Genomic DNA, 14,474 nt, shown 5'->3' with positions numbered 1-14,474 from the left:
TATAGTTTCGACTGTGGCATCATAGTCACTAAAAAAAGAAAATGTTTGAGTGTGTGTTTTCAATATGATTTCTTTCACCATATCTTTGAATGTTGTGCAAAATTTCCTTTCAATTCCTTTAGTTCTGAGAATAACTTAGGAAGTGCAACATCTGTAATAGATATCTCTTCTTCATCTCCTGTAGTCTTTCTCAGTTTTGATGATCCAGGGATTCTTACAGTAACTGCCTTCAGAGCATTCAGAAGCTTTAGGGTTTTTTGTGCTACTCAGTCTCTCTACTCCTTTATAGGATCCTCTTGAAGAATTTTTTCACCCAGATCTGCATACAGTGTCATCAGTAAGGCTGCTGCAACAGGACCCTTGCCTTTTTGAAATCAATATAATCAATCATGCTCTTTCAGCCCAAAATGTGTACAGCAGGATGTAATCTCATGTTTTATGTAGCTTCTGAGTCACATGTTCTGTATCATGTTAACTTCTCATTCATGCATGTGAGTGAGCTCATTGATCAAGAGTCTGTCAGACTGTCCAGCCTTAAGGTCAAAAAATGTTATATTGCGTTGTAATTTCCTTAGAGCAAGCATTAGTTTGAAGAGCTACTCAGCCACTGATTATTACAAAACTCAGGAGCTTCATCCCTTGTGATTTTTATCAGCATATTATTTGCTTTGGACCCAAAAATATCTGGAAGGCAGATGAGCAGACAGGCAGGTGGACGGACAGTCCTGACTTTCTCAGGAAGTCAAAATAGCCCTAGAAATTATTTTCTGGGCAGTAGTTTGTTGGATAATGTGGTACTTGTCATATACTAGTTACACTGAAAAACTTCTGTAATTGTGTTTTATGTGACTGTCAGCAAAGAATCTTTCCATTTTCAGCTGTTGCTCTTGTACGAAAGAGAAACTTAAAGAATGTTCATCTTCAGAACGAGAGGAGCAATTTAATTTTGAGTGTCATCTTGCTGATAATGAATATTTTCCAAGTAGTAAATGCTGTAAGAACAATTAGAAAACATTTGGTAGTTATTTCTATGCACAAAAAAAAAGAAAAAAATTTTTCATTCTAAAATGAGAATGAAAGTAGAAACTTGACAGACTCAAATGCAGGATTCCTCTTCTCAATTCAGTACTTTTTTGTTTTCTGGCTCCTTCCCAAGAGAGGTCTTGCTAATGTTTCTTCCTTTCTGTTGTAGTTCAGAATGTTCTGATGTTCACTGTATGCTTTGCTGCTTCCCAAACCTTCAAGGTGTGACACATCTCACTGTTAGGGAAAAGTTGTCAGGATTCTCCCTTGCCAACCCCTGTGAACTGCAGGGAAGAAAAACCCTGGCAGCTTCGTGAAGTAACATTTCTATAAATATTTTCAGGGAATCAATGTCTTTGTGATAGAAAAGAGAAAGTATCAGAGAAAGAGCTGAGATCATGTGTCTATGTGTGAGCTTCTTTAGATGAACACATAGGTAGACCAAGGAAATTCAAGTAACTTGTTGTTCCTTATTTAAAAAAAAATGAAAGCAGCATAGCATTCAGTTTAGATGAGGTAATGGCTTACATAAACGAGAGATGTAATGGAAGTTTTGTTTCTAATTGTCCTCTCAAATTCTATCCAATGCTTAAGAAACCATTCCCATATTGTTAGTAGTAACTTTCCTGTGTACTTATTTCTGCAACTCTACCTAACTTAGAACTCGTGTGGGTCTTTGTATTTTCAGTCCAAGACTCTGCTTGTTTTTAGGGCTGAACATCTAAAGGGAGAGTTGTTCATAAACAACATGCGCAGGATAAAAAACCACATTTCTTTGAAATGCTGCCAGCACCAAGAAGTAGGAGTTTAGCTTGGCTTGATGAAGAAAATACTGTCAGGAAGATATCATTTACATTCCTTTGCTCAGGCACCTGCTTTATTAGCAAGTTGTAGTTCTTTGTGTTTTAGTGCATATTATTTTGGTAGGTTCAAGGCTTCTGATATCAGGATACATGGAAAGGCAATTGTTGATGAATCATGTGTTGCCTGTCAGGTTGTTCTCATCCACTGCTTCATTTGATTTCTGTTGGTATAAGCCTGTAGAAATAATTTTTAAACAAGGTCATAGTAAGCCTCATTTTGTTCATATATATTTCAAAATCCATCATGCTACAAATGTTTTTATTATGGAACAGACTGTTTCATCTTACAGAGGACTGCCATGAAATTAATTTACTATTGTCTATAATAGCTCTTAGGTATTACAATATATAATAACTACCCTATTTTTTTCCCATTTTGTCTTTTTCCTTCAAAGTGGAGAATTGGGTAATTCGTAGGTTCTTCAGTGTATTTAATGAGATAAGTGTCTTGCTGGAGCTTGCTTAGAGGAGGGCACAAAAAAGGTGAATTTTTCTTCTTCATTGCACATCAGCTAAGTTATATCAACAAAGTTTCTAGGTTGTACCAGTGTATGAATTCTTTCTGAATTGCTGCATATGTAGCTACTGAAAAACATCAAGTATATTTGTCATGGAGGTGCAAGTCTCTTTTGAGTAGCTCTGATGCTCTATCAGTTTACAGCAAGACTAACTCACATTCTTCCTGTCATGTTCTATAATGGATTGAGATGACAGAAATAAATTAAAGTAACCTAGGAAGGCTACTCAGCCTTGGTTATCCTCCCCATGCTTTTCACTGTCCTTGTTTTGCCCTTTGGTTCTGAAATATACAACTTGAGTCTAATTCTGACCCTCTACTGTATCTTACATGAGGTTTTCGAGTGCTCTTAAGAATTGTACATTTTCTCACAGAAATTCTTCATTAATTTAATAATTGCTTGTTTGCATGTTGAAATCAGTGAAATACATTCTTTTTTAAAGTTAAATAGAACAGCAGCAAATTAAACATTTTGCTCCCGTGAGTGTTATAACTGTAGTTCTCTTGTTCTTCTTACTTCCCTTTCCTCTGTACTGTACTTTTTTTTTAAACTGTTTGCACTGGATTCCATTTGTGTTTGTGTTTATGAAAAATTGTGCTGAGAGATGTCTTTAGTAATGAAAGGGTTTTAGATTGGAATAATTTGTAAGATTTACTTCATGCAGAAATGTCAAGTAGCCTCATATATGACTGCTGTACGTTTACAGTAAGCTTTAAATGATAAAGGACCTTCTAGCTCAGTATACATGGTGCAGCTGTCCCTTTCAATTTAAAATTCATCTTGTGCTTTGACAAATGCTTTTTGCAAAGAAATAATGTGTGTTTCCTCTACTGCATGTCGAGAACAGAGTAGAAATTGTTTTATGTCTCAAATATTTATAGACATCGCAAGATAACTGCTGAACAGGCAAACATGTCCAGTGTAGACTTGCAAATATTTGGCTTGTGACAGAAGCTTTCTTGCTTTCCTCTTGTCCCTGAAAGCCCCACTGTCCTTGTCCTCTAATACTTGTATTGCTTACAGTGATGTTGGATCTAAATTTTGTTTTCAGATTTTTGCTTTGGTATCACACACACAGCACAGCCTTGTGTAAGAAAGCCTTGTCCAGACCAAATGTTTGTTTCTTTTGACCCTCTGTATTACATGGCCCACATACTTGTCTCTTTAAGGGTATGGCTTTTGACAGGATAAATACATTTTTTTCAATTGTATTAAGCTTCCTTAGTCCTGTTATGTATCAATGTATTGAGAAAGAGAGGTAAGGTTTTTAGTTTGAAAAAATATTAACATGGATGTCTGCTTTCCAGCTCAGTTGCGAAGGTTACAAGAAGAAATTGAGACTCTTCGTAAGGAAAAAGAGAATGAAATTTCAAGCACTCGAAATGAACTAGTCAGTGCTCAAAATGAGATTCTGTCACTTCAAAAAGTAGCAGAAAAAGCAGCATCAGAACGAGACACAGATATTTCTGCATTGCAAACCGAGCTGCAGACGGTGCGAGCGGAGCTCGAACGGTGGAGGAAAGATGCCTCGGATTATGAAAAAGAAGTTGTCAATCTGCAAGCCAGTTTTCAGCTCAAGTGCCAGCAGTGTGAGCAGCAGCAGCAGGAGGAGGCCTCTCGCCTAAAAGGTACTTGTTTGGAAGGATGTCACAGAGCATGGCTACCAGAGATCCTGCTCACAGTTACTCAAATCACTGTTTGTCTGTCTCTTTGTAGTAATTTACTATGTGTGTGTATGTATACATACACATGTATGTGTTTATGTGTGTGTACCAAGGCTTGTGGTGTTAGAAAAGATGTTTTGCATGCTTCATTAAAAAGTTACAGCAAATTATTCCTAAATTAACTTAAGTACTCTTTGATATCAGTAATAAACGAAGTGTAATTCCACTTAGAAAAGATGGAAAACTTCTACAGTTTGAGGGATTCATACTGCCAGAAAATTTCCAAGAGGACTTGTGTAGCTCATCTACAGTTTAAGACCATGAAGTGGGAGCGTCCAACTTTTTAATTCTACCAAAGTTTAACCAAAGCTTATTCTTTAAACATTCTTTTCCTTGTAACAGAGGCATGGTATCTAGTGATTCTCTTACTATTCTCAAGCCTTGGAAATTATTTTCTTCAAATATGCTTTTCTACCACTCTTTCTAATATAGTAGAGTTGATCCATAGACTATTTTCTACTCCTTTGTACTTAGAAAAAGCTTTAATGAAAAAAGTAACTTGCCTGGCACTGGGTCATAAACCTCGTAACAGTAGAAGATACTGTAATGTTTTACAGGTGCTTATGAGAGAATTCGTGTGACATGATTACAAACAAGTGTATTTGAAATTTACAACTGATGCTAGCTTTTCCTCCGTTTATTCAAGGTGTTCCTTGAAGCAGTCATGAAATAATTTTACTTAATTGAATTAACTTATTCATTGCAGCTGAACTTGAAAAGTTGAAGGCAGAGTGGATTGCTCTGGAAGCTGAATGTGTTAAACTGAGGAAGGAAAATACTTCACTTACATCTGAACTTCAGCGACAAGAGAAGGAGCTTTCTAGGTAAGGGCACAATGGTTTATCTAGGAGGTACCACAGCAGCTGAAGAGTTTGGTGGTGGTTTTTCCTCCCAAAAGAGATACTGAATGTAACTATGCACAGCTAGCTGTGGACATATGTTTAAATGCAAGACCATGACCAGCCTTTTATGTCAGCACTCTGTATAGGGAGACAATAACATCTGTTCTTCTGTGGATTGCTCTGATATTTACATATGAAAAACAATGTGTTCAGCTTTCAAGGGTGAAAAGTGCCTGTTTGTGCAAGTTTAAAGTTCTCTAAGGAATCAATTGGATTTTGTTTTTCAGCTCTCAGAAACAGAGTTTAGCACTAACCAGCGATATAAGTGTTCTTGAAATGTCTCGAAAGGAACTTGAAAATCAGATGGGATCTTTGAGAGAAAAGCATCAACGGGATGCAGCCAGTCTAAAAACACAACTCAGTGAAGCTGAGAGTCAAGCAAAAGATTTTCAGAAAGAGGTACATTTTGCAAGAATGTAATGCCCAATGACACTTTTAAACTAAAAGAAAAGGGAAAGTTTTCTAGTAAGGATTTTTTCTCATGTGTTTATTGCAAGCAGTTTAAATGGTAGCTAAGGAAATATAAACTGAGAGTCAAATCTAAAAAGAAAGACTTCAGGTAAATACACATATTCTTTGAAAACTTCCTGAACTTTACTTACATGCATTACTGTAGTGAAGTTACTTTTATGATGTTCAGACAGTTAAATAATTATTTGGAGTCATTCTGAACATCATGGTCCAGAGGTTCTTTAGCTGTTATAAGTGAAAGTTAATTTTTTCTTTTTTTTTTTTTTTTTTTTTTTTTTTGCAGTCTAATCGTCCCAGTTAGATTTGAACTTTTTTATTTGGCAATGGGACTACATATTCTTTACAAAGATCTCCTTTTTTTTAGTGAATTTGTAAGTGCATAAGAAAGAGCCAGAACTCTGGGCATGTATTTAATCTGCCTGGCCTCTAAAGACTGTGTCTGGAAGAAGGCCACAGTCTCCAACACTTACTTGCTTCCTCTTATGAGCATTTTGAATGTTTCACCAGTCACTGCTCTTAGTTTCTTTTGCAGTCCTTTTGTTTGCTCTGTGGTTAATTCATCCATGTCACATTCCTTACAATTCTCAGAATCTGAAAATCCCAGTTGTCTTAATCTGTTTTGTAATCAGGTCAGTATTTATAAAGATGCCTCATCTTCTAAATTTGTGGTGAATGCCAGTACTGAAAGTCATTGGTTCTACCCTTACTGAGCCAAATCACAAGGACTGCTAAAATAGAAAAAATGGAATGTGGGCTTGAAAAATGAAGAGCTACCCATTCTGTAGGAACATGTCACATTCACCCAGTACTGTTTGTACTTGACCCACACTGAGGATTATGGCATGGCATTAACAAGGCATAATATTTTTTTAATGCTTGCCTTACATTTCAGTTTTGCTATGTGGGAAGAGGATTTGCCTTACTTCATACAGTGTTGAATTTTGCATCTCTTAGAGGTATGCAGATATGTAACCTGCAGCCTAGATGTAAGACCACTATTCAAATGTAAAGAACTCCTTGTTCCTCATTTTCTTGTTTCATCCTTGTAGTTTTTACAGTCCTTTCCAGTATGATAATGAATAATTGGTATGAGAGATTAATTAAGGCATTGCATTTACTTTGTATTTCCTTGAGTTTAGTAGTCCTAGTCCTGCCAAGCTGGGCAACAAATTTAGAAAAAAAGGTAATCTAAATTCTCCCTGATTTTATGAAGAGAGAGTGCACTGATGCAAGGCAAGTTAGTCTAGGCAGATGATAGAAAAGGGTGCTGTGTGCTAAGCAGATGTCAGCATGTGCTGAGTGTCCAGGGGTTCACAGATTGTTCTCTCTTTGTCTTTAGTATGAAAGAACACAGACTGTGCTCTCTGAGCTGAAGGCAAAGTTTGAGGTGGCTGAACAGCAAAACCAGTCACTCACTGAAGAGCTCAAACAGTGTAAAGAAAACCTGAAGCTGCTACAAGAAAAAGGAAACAATGTAAGTCTGTACCAAATGTGTGGGGAAGTCAGGGTATATGACACTGGCAATCCTGTTGATTGAGGGAATATGGAAGAGTCAAATAGAACAGGAGAGACTTTTACAAAAAAAGGCTGTGTACCATATTCCGTATTATGCCAAATTCCATTCTGGTCCTATTTGTGCAGATTTGCAGATCTTTACACTGTTACAATTCCACATGAAAGTTAAATTTATGGTTACTTGACAGTTTTAAGTATGTCCTTAGATACCTGTTCTCTTGAAAACATGTGGCTTAAATACTAGTGAACCAGAAGTAAAATTTTCTGATTTTGAATAATGATACAGGGGTAAAAGCTACAAACCTGTATCCAAATGAATTGAGTGAACCTTTTCAAGCTGCTCTCATTTTATTGGTGTTTATTACAATGGATGTTCCCTCCTTACTCTTGCTTATGCTTCTTAACCATGGTTATTTCTGATGGGCTCATGCTTTAATCAATACAGTTGAATTGTCCTTTCTATTCACTAGTGAAATGTTTTTCGGTTTATTTGAGAGGTTGTATCATTAGAACTGAGTTCCCAGCTGGAGACAATTTTTTATTTTACTGAGATTCTGAAATCTTCCAAATATTAAGGGTGTGGCAGACACATTATAAGGTGGTCACAGCCTTATTTTAGGTCCCTTACTACCCTGGGAGGGCTGGTTTTGTCTTCCTGTGCTGCCTCTCTGGCCAGTGCAGGGTGAACAGCTCCTGTAATGCACAGTACAAAACCGGGAGGATAATGAATGCTCTGTAGCAGACTTCAGCAAACTATTCCTCTAACTACAAGGAAAGTTTTACAGGTCCCATCCTCTAAATCAGCTGGCTGCTGGATGCCTCAAGTCTGTATGAATATCCTTGCCATAATTAATTCTTGAATATAAACCTTGAGCATCATGGAGCTGTCAAAGATGTAAAGAATTCAAGGCCTTTCTCATTTTTTTCAGCTGTGTTTTCAGGAATATGATCTCATAATTCTCTTGGAACCTGATTCTTGCTTAGAATTGTTCTGCAGTGCTCAGATAGTCCTGATTTACTTGACTTGCTTAAAGCAGAAGTCAAAAACAACCAGACTAAAATTCCACCACAATTTAAAAGAAGAGATCCCACTGAATAAATAATTGTGAATGTGAGCTTTTCTGCTCTGTTAAAAACATTAGCCTTAGAATCAAAATGATCAGTGGAAAAGGAGGAGTAGTGAAGGGTTGAAATACTGTGAAGGAAATTGGAGCACCTGATGAAAGTGGAAAAACTAAAAGGAAGTTTTAGGGAGAATTAGAGGTGAGTATTTAAATGAAAGCAGAAACCACAGCAGTTGCCAAAATCTGCTTGCAGAAGAGGAGTTAATTGTGACAGTTGAAACCCGGAGGTCAGGGTGTGATGAAGAACATCCTCCATATAAGGGCAAACTCACTGCTCACCAAACATTACTCACAGTCAGTAATGTAAAACATTTCCATCTTGGGGATTGTTTCAAACATCATGGATACTGGGCTGAGTTCCAAGGTCAAATTTTTCAAGTACCATTGCCCCCTTATGCTGGAATCATTATCTGCTACTTCATTTCTGAGGACAGAAAGTGACTTCCCACAGTGGGATTTGTTCTTTTTTGCAGTCCATGTGTGTCGAGTTTGCATATCTTCATATTCTAATAAAAGATGCACAGTTTTGTTGAAACACCTAGTTAAATGCTCCTTGACAATATGGAGATTTATCATGTATTGATAAGTTTGTGAGGAGGGAAATCTAATCATTTGGAGGTGATCTCATCAAATGTGATGGATATTTATCAATGATTTCATTTGCCAAGAATGTGTATAACTTAAAAAAAAAAATCTATAAACTTATTCAGAGAACCATCAAATGTTAGAACAGACAAGGCTTCTGTACTCCATTTGGGATATCATTTAAATATTTAGTTTTAATATTTAAATTTTACTTTTAAAAAAGGTTGCAGTGTTGTGTTTTTGAAATGCTTAGCGGTGTGGTGTACTGCTTGTTTGCATGCTTGTACTCACTGGTTACTTCCTGATGCGCTTTACACAACAGATTTAGTGATGTGAATGGTTTGAGAACATCAGCTGCTCTGGTTGATTTAAACCTCTGGCACTTTTTTGAACACTGCTGTGATTATTTCTGCCAACAGGCTTTCTGTGGGAAGGTGGCACTGTGATTCGTGGCACCTGTGGCACAAAAATAATCTTGCATGGAAAAGTCTTCAATAGTTACACATAATTTTTCTGTTAAGTATTTGCCTTGATTGAAAAAAAAATTAATTGAACAAGACCTAGAATACCTTCTAATATTCCTGTGTTTTGAACCATATTGGAGGTTCTATGAATAAGTGATGCCTACCAATTCATAACAGGATGAGATTTTACCTACTAATCACAATGTTTTAGAAAAGTTAAGCACAAATTTATCATTTGTTTATTTATTTGACTGAACAAAATCAAGGTAGCTTCAGCACAAACAGGTTTAAAAGTATTTGGCATGGCTTGACCTTAACCTCTGTGTGTCTTTGTGTGTGCACAAATATATTGAGTAGGATACAGAGAAAGCAGATGTCTTCCAAGGACTGCTTAAAAAGCATTTTAGGTCCATTTTTAATTTTACATATCACAGAGGCTGTTCCATCCAGAATATGCAGTAGCTTCCATGAATAGAACATACTGAGAAAAAGTGTGGATGGTTCTGAGGAGGCCATGAGCTGGATGAACCCTGCAGTCTGGCCAGCTGCTGGTTTGGCCCAGCTGCAGCATTTGATCAATTTTCAGAATTGCATTTGGTCACAAGGCTGCTGACCTGGCAGAGATGCTGAGCTTTGTGGTATCTCTGGTAGAAATGTGCTTCTCTGCTTTTTAGTAACTGGGTGTGGATTGTACAGTCATGTTACAATCTCACGGAAATGTCTGAACTGCTGGGTTTGCCTGTGGACATAGCTGTAATTGATTGACTAATGGAGGAAAAAATATTATTTTTCTGGAGGCTGGTGATGGAAAATGGAGAAGGCTAACTAGCAAAGAATGAAGAAATAGCTGAAATATCCAATATTTGATGTGAGTCTGTCTCTCAAGAAATCCAAATAGGATTTCCTCTTACTTAGAAAAACTAAAACCAACTATAAATAAGATACAGGCAAATCAGTTTAACATTCGTATTGTTTTCAAGTGCTAAATTCCAAGTTGTGACAAGAGGTTTCTTGGAACATTTTCTGCTTACTTCCCTTTATTTTTAAACATCCCTGTTCATTTGAGTAGAATGGTGTACTAACTTTGTATACCAGATTAGATAATGCTGTAATGTGTTAGATGCCTTTAATACATTTCAATTAAAACAAAACTTACTGACTTATTTTCCCCTCTCTAAATCATCTTTACCTGATTGATTTATAGCACAAAGTGATTTTTAATATCCCTTCCCTTCTTTAGCCTTCCATATTACAACCCGTCCCAGCCGTATTCATCGGCCTAATCCTGGCTTTCCTGTATTGGTGTTACGGCCCATTGTGGTAGCGAAAGGTACAAGCACTACTGTTCAGTCAATGTATGTTTGTCCCTCTCACCTGTTTGTGCCATTTCTGTATCAAATAGTGCATGGTGAAATGCTCACAGGTATTTCTTTACCTGAAGCAAACCCTTCATTTAATATGCCATTCTGTTGACACTGACAAGCTGAGCAATCCACTAATCATTTAACATCTCTGTGATTTCTATAATTCTAACAATTAATTTTGTTCTAACTGGTGCTTGAATGTGCCTCTTCTAACTTGGTCTCAGTTTGTCTTTAGCAAATGGGCTGACTTTTGCACAACGCTGTGATGCTAGGGCTTGTAAGAAAACTTAATTACTTAATTAACTGAAAAATGAAGAGTTTGCCTCTAATAATAAAACTCAACAAGCTTTGGTTCCTATCTATGGACTAAGAAATTCCTCTCTGGCTCTAAACACTTTAATTTTTCTCACTGTTGCTGATGGAAAGATGGGAAAAAAAGACAAGAAATAGGTGGTTGGTTTGTATTCTGAACTCTCAGCTTGCATTTTCTCTTGTCTCTCAGTGTGTCCTCCTCTTAAAATGCCATTGTTGTCATGCAATGTTGTGACAGTCTGTTAAAAATGGTATTGTTAGGATCTGCTACAAACTAAGTCACGGATCTGGATTAAAACGGACAAAAGTTAAAGATGTGCATAAACCTCTGTCTGGCCTTGACTTGGCCTGAGCAATGTTTTAAACATCTCAAGCCTTGGCATGTTCAGTGGCAGATTTCTCTGAGGTGTGTACAGTATCAAACCTGAAGATTCGGAGCTGCCCAGTCCTGCAGACGATCCTCAGTCACGAAGAGCTGTGGAGCTGCCTGTGCTAGAGGAACGTGCTCTGCTGTGGTGCTCCAAGTCAGGATTAGCCTGCAGCAGGGCTCCTGGGTAACACTGTAGTGATGCCTATCAACAGGTACTCAGGACTTGCAGGAACCACGAGGTAAACTGATTAGTATGAATTAGAGCAAATATGATATTGATTTCTTTTTTCTCTCCACACAGAGACAATGGCCTTGGATGCCTGTGATGGCAGCTTTGGTTGCTGTAACAGCCGTGGTGCTGTACCCAGGCCTAACCAGAGCTTCTCCATGAGAACTGTTGTTGAATCCATACACCGTCCTCCCTTTAGAAGCTGGCAACATTCATATACTGAGGGAAAACAGATTAATTCTCTTCCTTTTTACCTCTTAATACAGCACAGCTCTGCGTGAGAACAGCAGTAGGGTCATTTGCTTTAAATTGTATAAAATGTATCTGTCTATAAAGAGGGAATAAAATTGTGATTCATCATATTGTGAGCAATATTTTTGCTTACAACTTCATGCAAGTTTTAAATTAGTGTGTTGGGATTCTGAATAGTATAATGGTGGCCTAAAGCAGGCTTCTTGGTACCAAATTATTTATAATGGCTAGGGTTGTGGACACTGACTTTTAGAATCTGATTGCAAGACTTAAGAGGAAAATACTGGTTTAGATATCCAAGCCAAGTAACCTTGCAGATACTTGGGAAACAGATGCAGTGTGCTCAGTGCCTTTCAGTATGATCTATTTTTTTTTTTTTAACTAGTGTATCATTTTACTTGCTGTTAGTCACTGAGCTGTTGGGAACAAGACTAAAGAAAACTTCTCTTACCACGCCTTTCGAAGGAAGCATATTTTTCTTTCACAAGGATTGCTTTATTAATGGGTTTTGGGAATAAACACAATTCATGTCCAGCCTTAAAGAGATAGAGATACTGATGGTGAAGACCAGCCTAAAGTATTTAGCGTGCGCGTGTGCGAGTGTAAGCATGTGTGTGTTCTAGAGTGAACTAAGGTGTTTCTGGGAGCAAGTACTTGGTCATTTGATGGACATAGTGCATTGATTCAACTTACATTAACTTTAGTTTGAATGTAATTTATTAAATTTCATATATTTAAAGAGATACGTTCTTTAAAAGTATGAATACCTTCTCACATATCACATCTATCAGTTTATTTTTTCAGTCATTTGATACTTTCTGACTTGAGCTGGAGAAGCTCTTTAGAATAAGCTTTTGTGGACGTAACTTTATTAAGAGAACTGCTACAGTACGTCTGTGATCAGCTGAGAAAAATCTAGATACATAAAATACTACGAAATTGGAATCATACCTGATGAAGTATTGTCAGGTGAAGATGATTTTAATTTGGTAGTAAAATTTTGTGGCTCCTTATCACATGGCTGTAAGTATGATGCAGTGGTCCCCATTACAAAGTTTATTTTCTTTATCTAAGTACTATAACTATTGCTATTTGCTGACTTTGGTGGGAATCACTGTAGTTAGTGCTGAATTAAATGTAGACAGTAGTTGTCTTGTTCAGCTCAACAGTTCTGTCGAAAAAGTTTATTGAAAACTTAATATGTTAAAGAATGGTAAAGTAAAATGGCTCTGCTACAGGAAACTTCAAGAGGGAGGTAATCTCAGCAATTCAATTGGCTTTAAAGAACGTTATGGCAATCAACAGTTTAAATATTTAAATAGAGATTTAGTATATAATTTACTTTGTGAGGTTTTAAGGGTCATTGTCCTTTAATTAAAGGTTCTATCTTAAGTTACATGGGATTTGCTAATGGGAGGATTGTTAGTTGGAGAAAATAGTCCACAAGTGACTTGTAGAAAATAACTATTGTCATTTAGTTCATTCATTTCATCCTTTTCATCCTTTTCAGTTGCAAGAAGCCACCCAACCACAGAACACTCGTATGCCAGTGGTACTTAGTACCTCTTGTATATAGGTTATTGCAAATATTGTTCTGAAATGCTTAACTTCAGAATTACATTTTTTTAAGTAATTAATTGTTTTAAATCTATTTTGTAAAGATATAAAAATACAATAGAATTTCTGGAGTACAGATTAAACTATTTGCACTAACACACGTGATGTGCATGATTTAATAAAATAACTTTACTCTCCCTATGCATGTTTGAGTTGAATGTCATTTGAAAACAAGAGATTCATGCTAAGTTTCTTTTGCACTAGATATTGCCACAATTACTAGGCACAATGTCTGCAGCATGTCCAGTAAGAGCAGAAGACTTTTTTTTACCTTTTATTTCACATTTGTGCTGATTTCAGTTTTGGTCTAGCTGATCCCTCTGTGTGGTTTGCAGAAGGAAGTGGAGAAGGAAAGAGTCATGGAAGGCTTGGGCGAGTATTGCCATGGAGGAGGAGGAGGTGTTCTGAGCTGCAGGGTGGATGTGCCTGTGGCAGGGGTGGTGAGACGGGAGGAGCAGTGCCTGCAGGTCCTGGGCTATAGAGGAGAGCCCTGCCAGGGGAAGGGAGCATGATGCTGCCTCCTCACATCTTCAGCATCTCAAACTCCCTGTTTGTCCCTCTTTCAGCTACTGTTTGCTTTGCAGTGGATTCCCTTCCCTCCTCCCTGCTGGTAGCCTGTGGAGGTGGTGTCAGGAGATGGACCCTGGTGGGGCTGGGGGTCCCTCCCTGCCGGCAGCAGGGAAGGTGCCAGGTTCCCTGGGGGACCCTGTACCACACCAGTTCTGCCTGGGGCTTAATTTTGCCCTTGTATTAAAGACAAATGTTCTGTTTTCAGAAATCTTTAGCGCATCAGAGAGCTGCAGGTTTAGGTCCAACGTGGTTGTATTAAAGGAGAAGTATTTCTAATTTCATTACGTGCATGTGTGCATTTTTATATACACAGGAGCATAGTACACATTGCATGGGGGTTTGTGCTTACAAGTATACCTGTGGCTCCCTAATACAGTGCCTTTTCCAGGAGTTCTTGACATTTGCATGTTCAAAATTATGAGGAATGAGCTAAAATGCACAGTTCACTCTCCTGTTGTGAGAATCCCTGAAGAAGGGCTGAGTAACTGGGAAGCTGCTGTTCTTCAGTGCTTCAATGCTAAAACACCAAGTGGAGTTATTTTGCAAGGACTCCTTGCACAAACCTTTTTGG

At 37.6% G+C, this 14,474-nt stretch overlaps 1 protein-coding gene across 34 annotated transcripts in view; it reads left to right on the top strand.

Annotated features, from left to right (window-relative positions):
* SLMAP (sarcolemma associated protein) overlaps positions 1 to 13,474 on the top strand; it is a 76,070-nt gene extending 62,596 nt beyond the window's left edge. For 22 of the 34 annotated variants that reach the window (XM_056501984.1, XM_056501977.1, XM_056501982.1 and 19 more), the window contains 5 exons: positions 3,712 to 4,032; positions 4,835 to 4,952; positions 5,258 to 5,429; positions 6,841 to 6,975; positions 11,537 to 13,474. In XM_056501984.1, coding sequence (XP_056357959.1) covers positions 3,712 to 4,032; positions 4,835 to 4,952; positions 5,258 to 5,429; positions 6,841 to 6,975; positions 11,537 to 11,626 — 836 coding nt within the window. In that variant the 3' untranslated portion in view covers positions 11,627 to 13,474. Of the gene's footprint in view, positions 1 to 3,711; positions 4,033 to 4,834; positions 4,953 to 5,257; positions 5,430 to 6,840; positions 6,976 to 10,429; positions 10,520 to 11,536 lie in introns of all 34 variants that reach the window. The other 12 variants (XM_056501983.1, XM_056501973.1, XM_056501974.1 and 9 more) reach the window with 1 other exon arrangement.
* The last annotated feature ends 1,000 nt before the right edge of the window (positions 13,475 to 14,474 follow it).

Source organism: Oenanthe melanoleuca, chromosome 12, assembly GCF_029582105.1.
Source record: "Oenanthe melanoleuca isolate GR-GAL-2019-014 chromosome 12, OMel1.0, whole genome shotgun sequence".
Taxonomy (NCBI): Eukaryota; Metazoa; Chordata; class Aves; order Passeriformes; family Muscicapidae; genus Oenanthe; species Oenanthe melanoleuca.
Note: the sequence above shows the minus strand (reverse complement) of the source record. Positions and strands in the feature narration are given on the sequence as shown.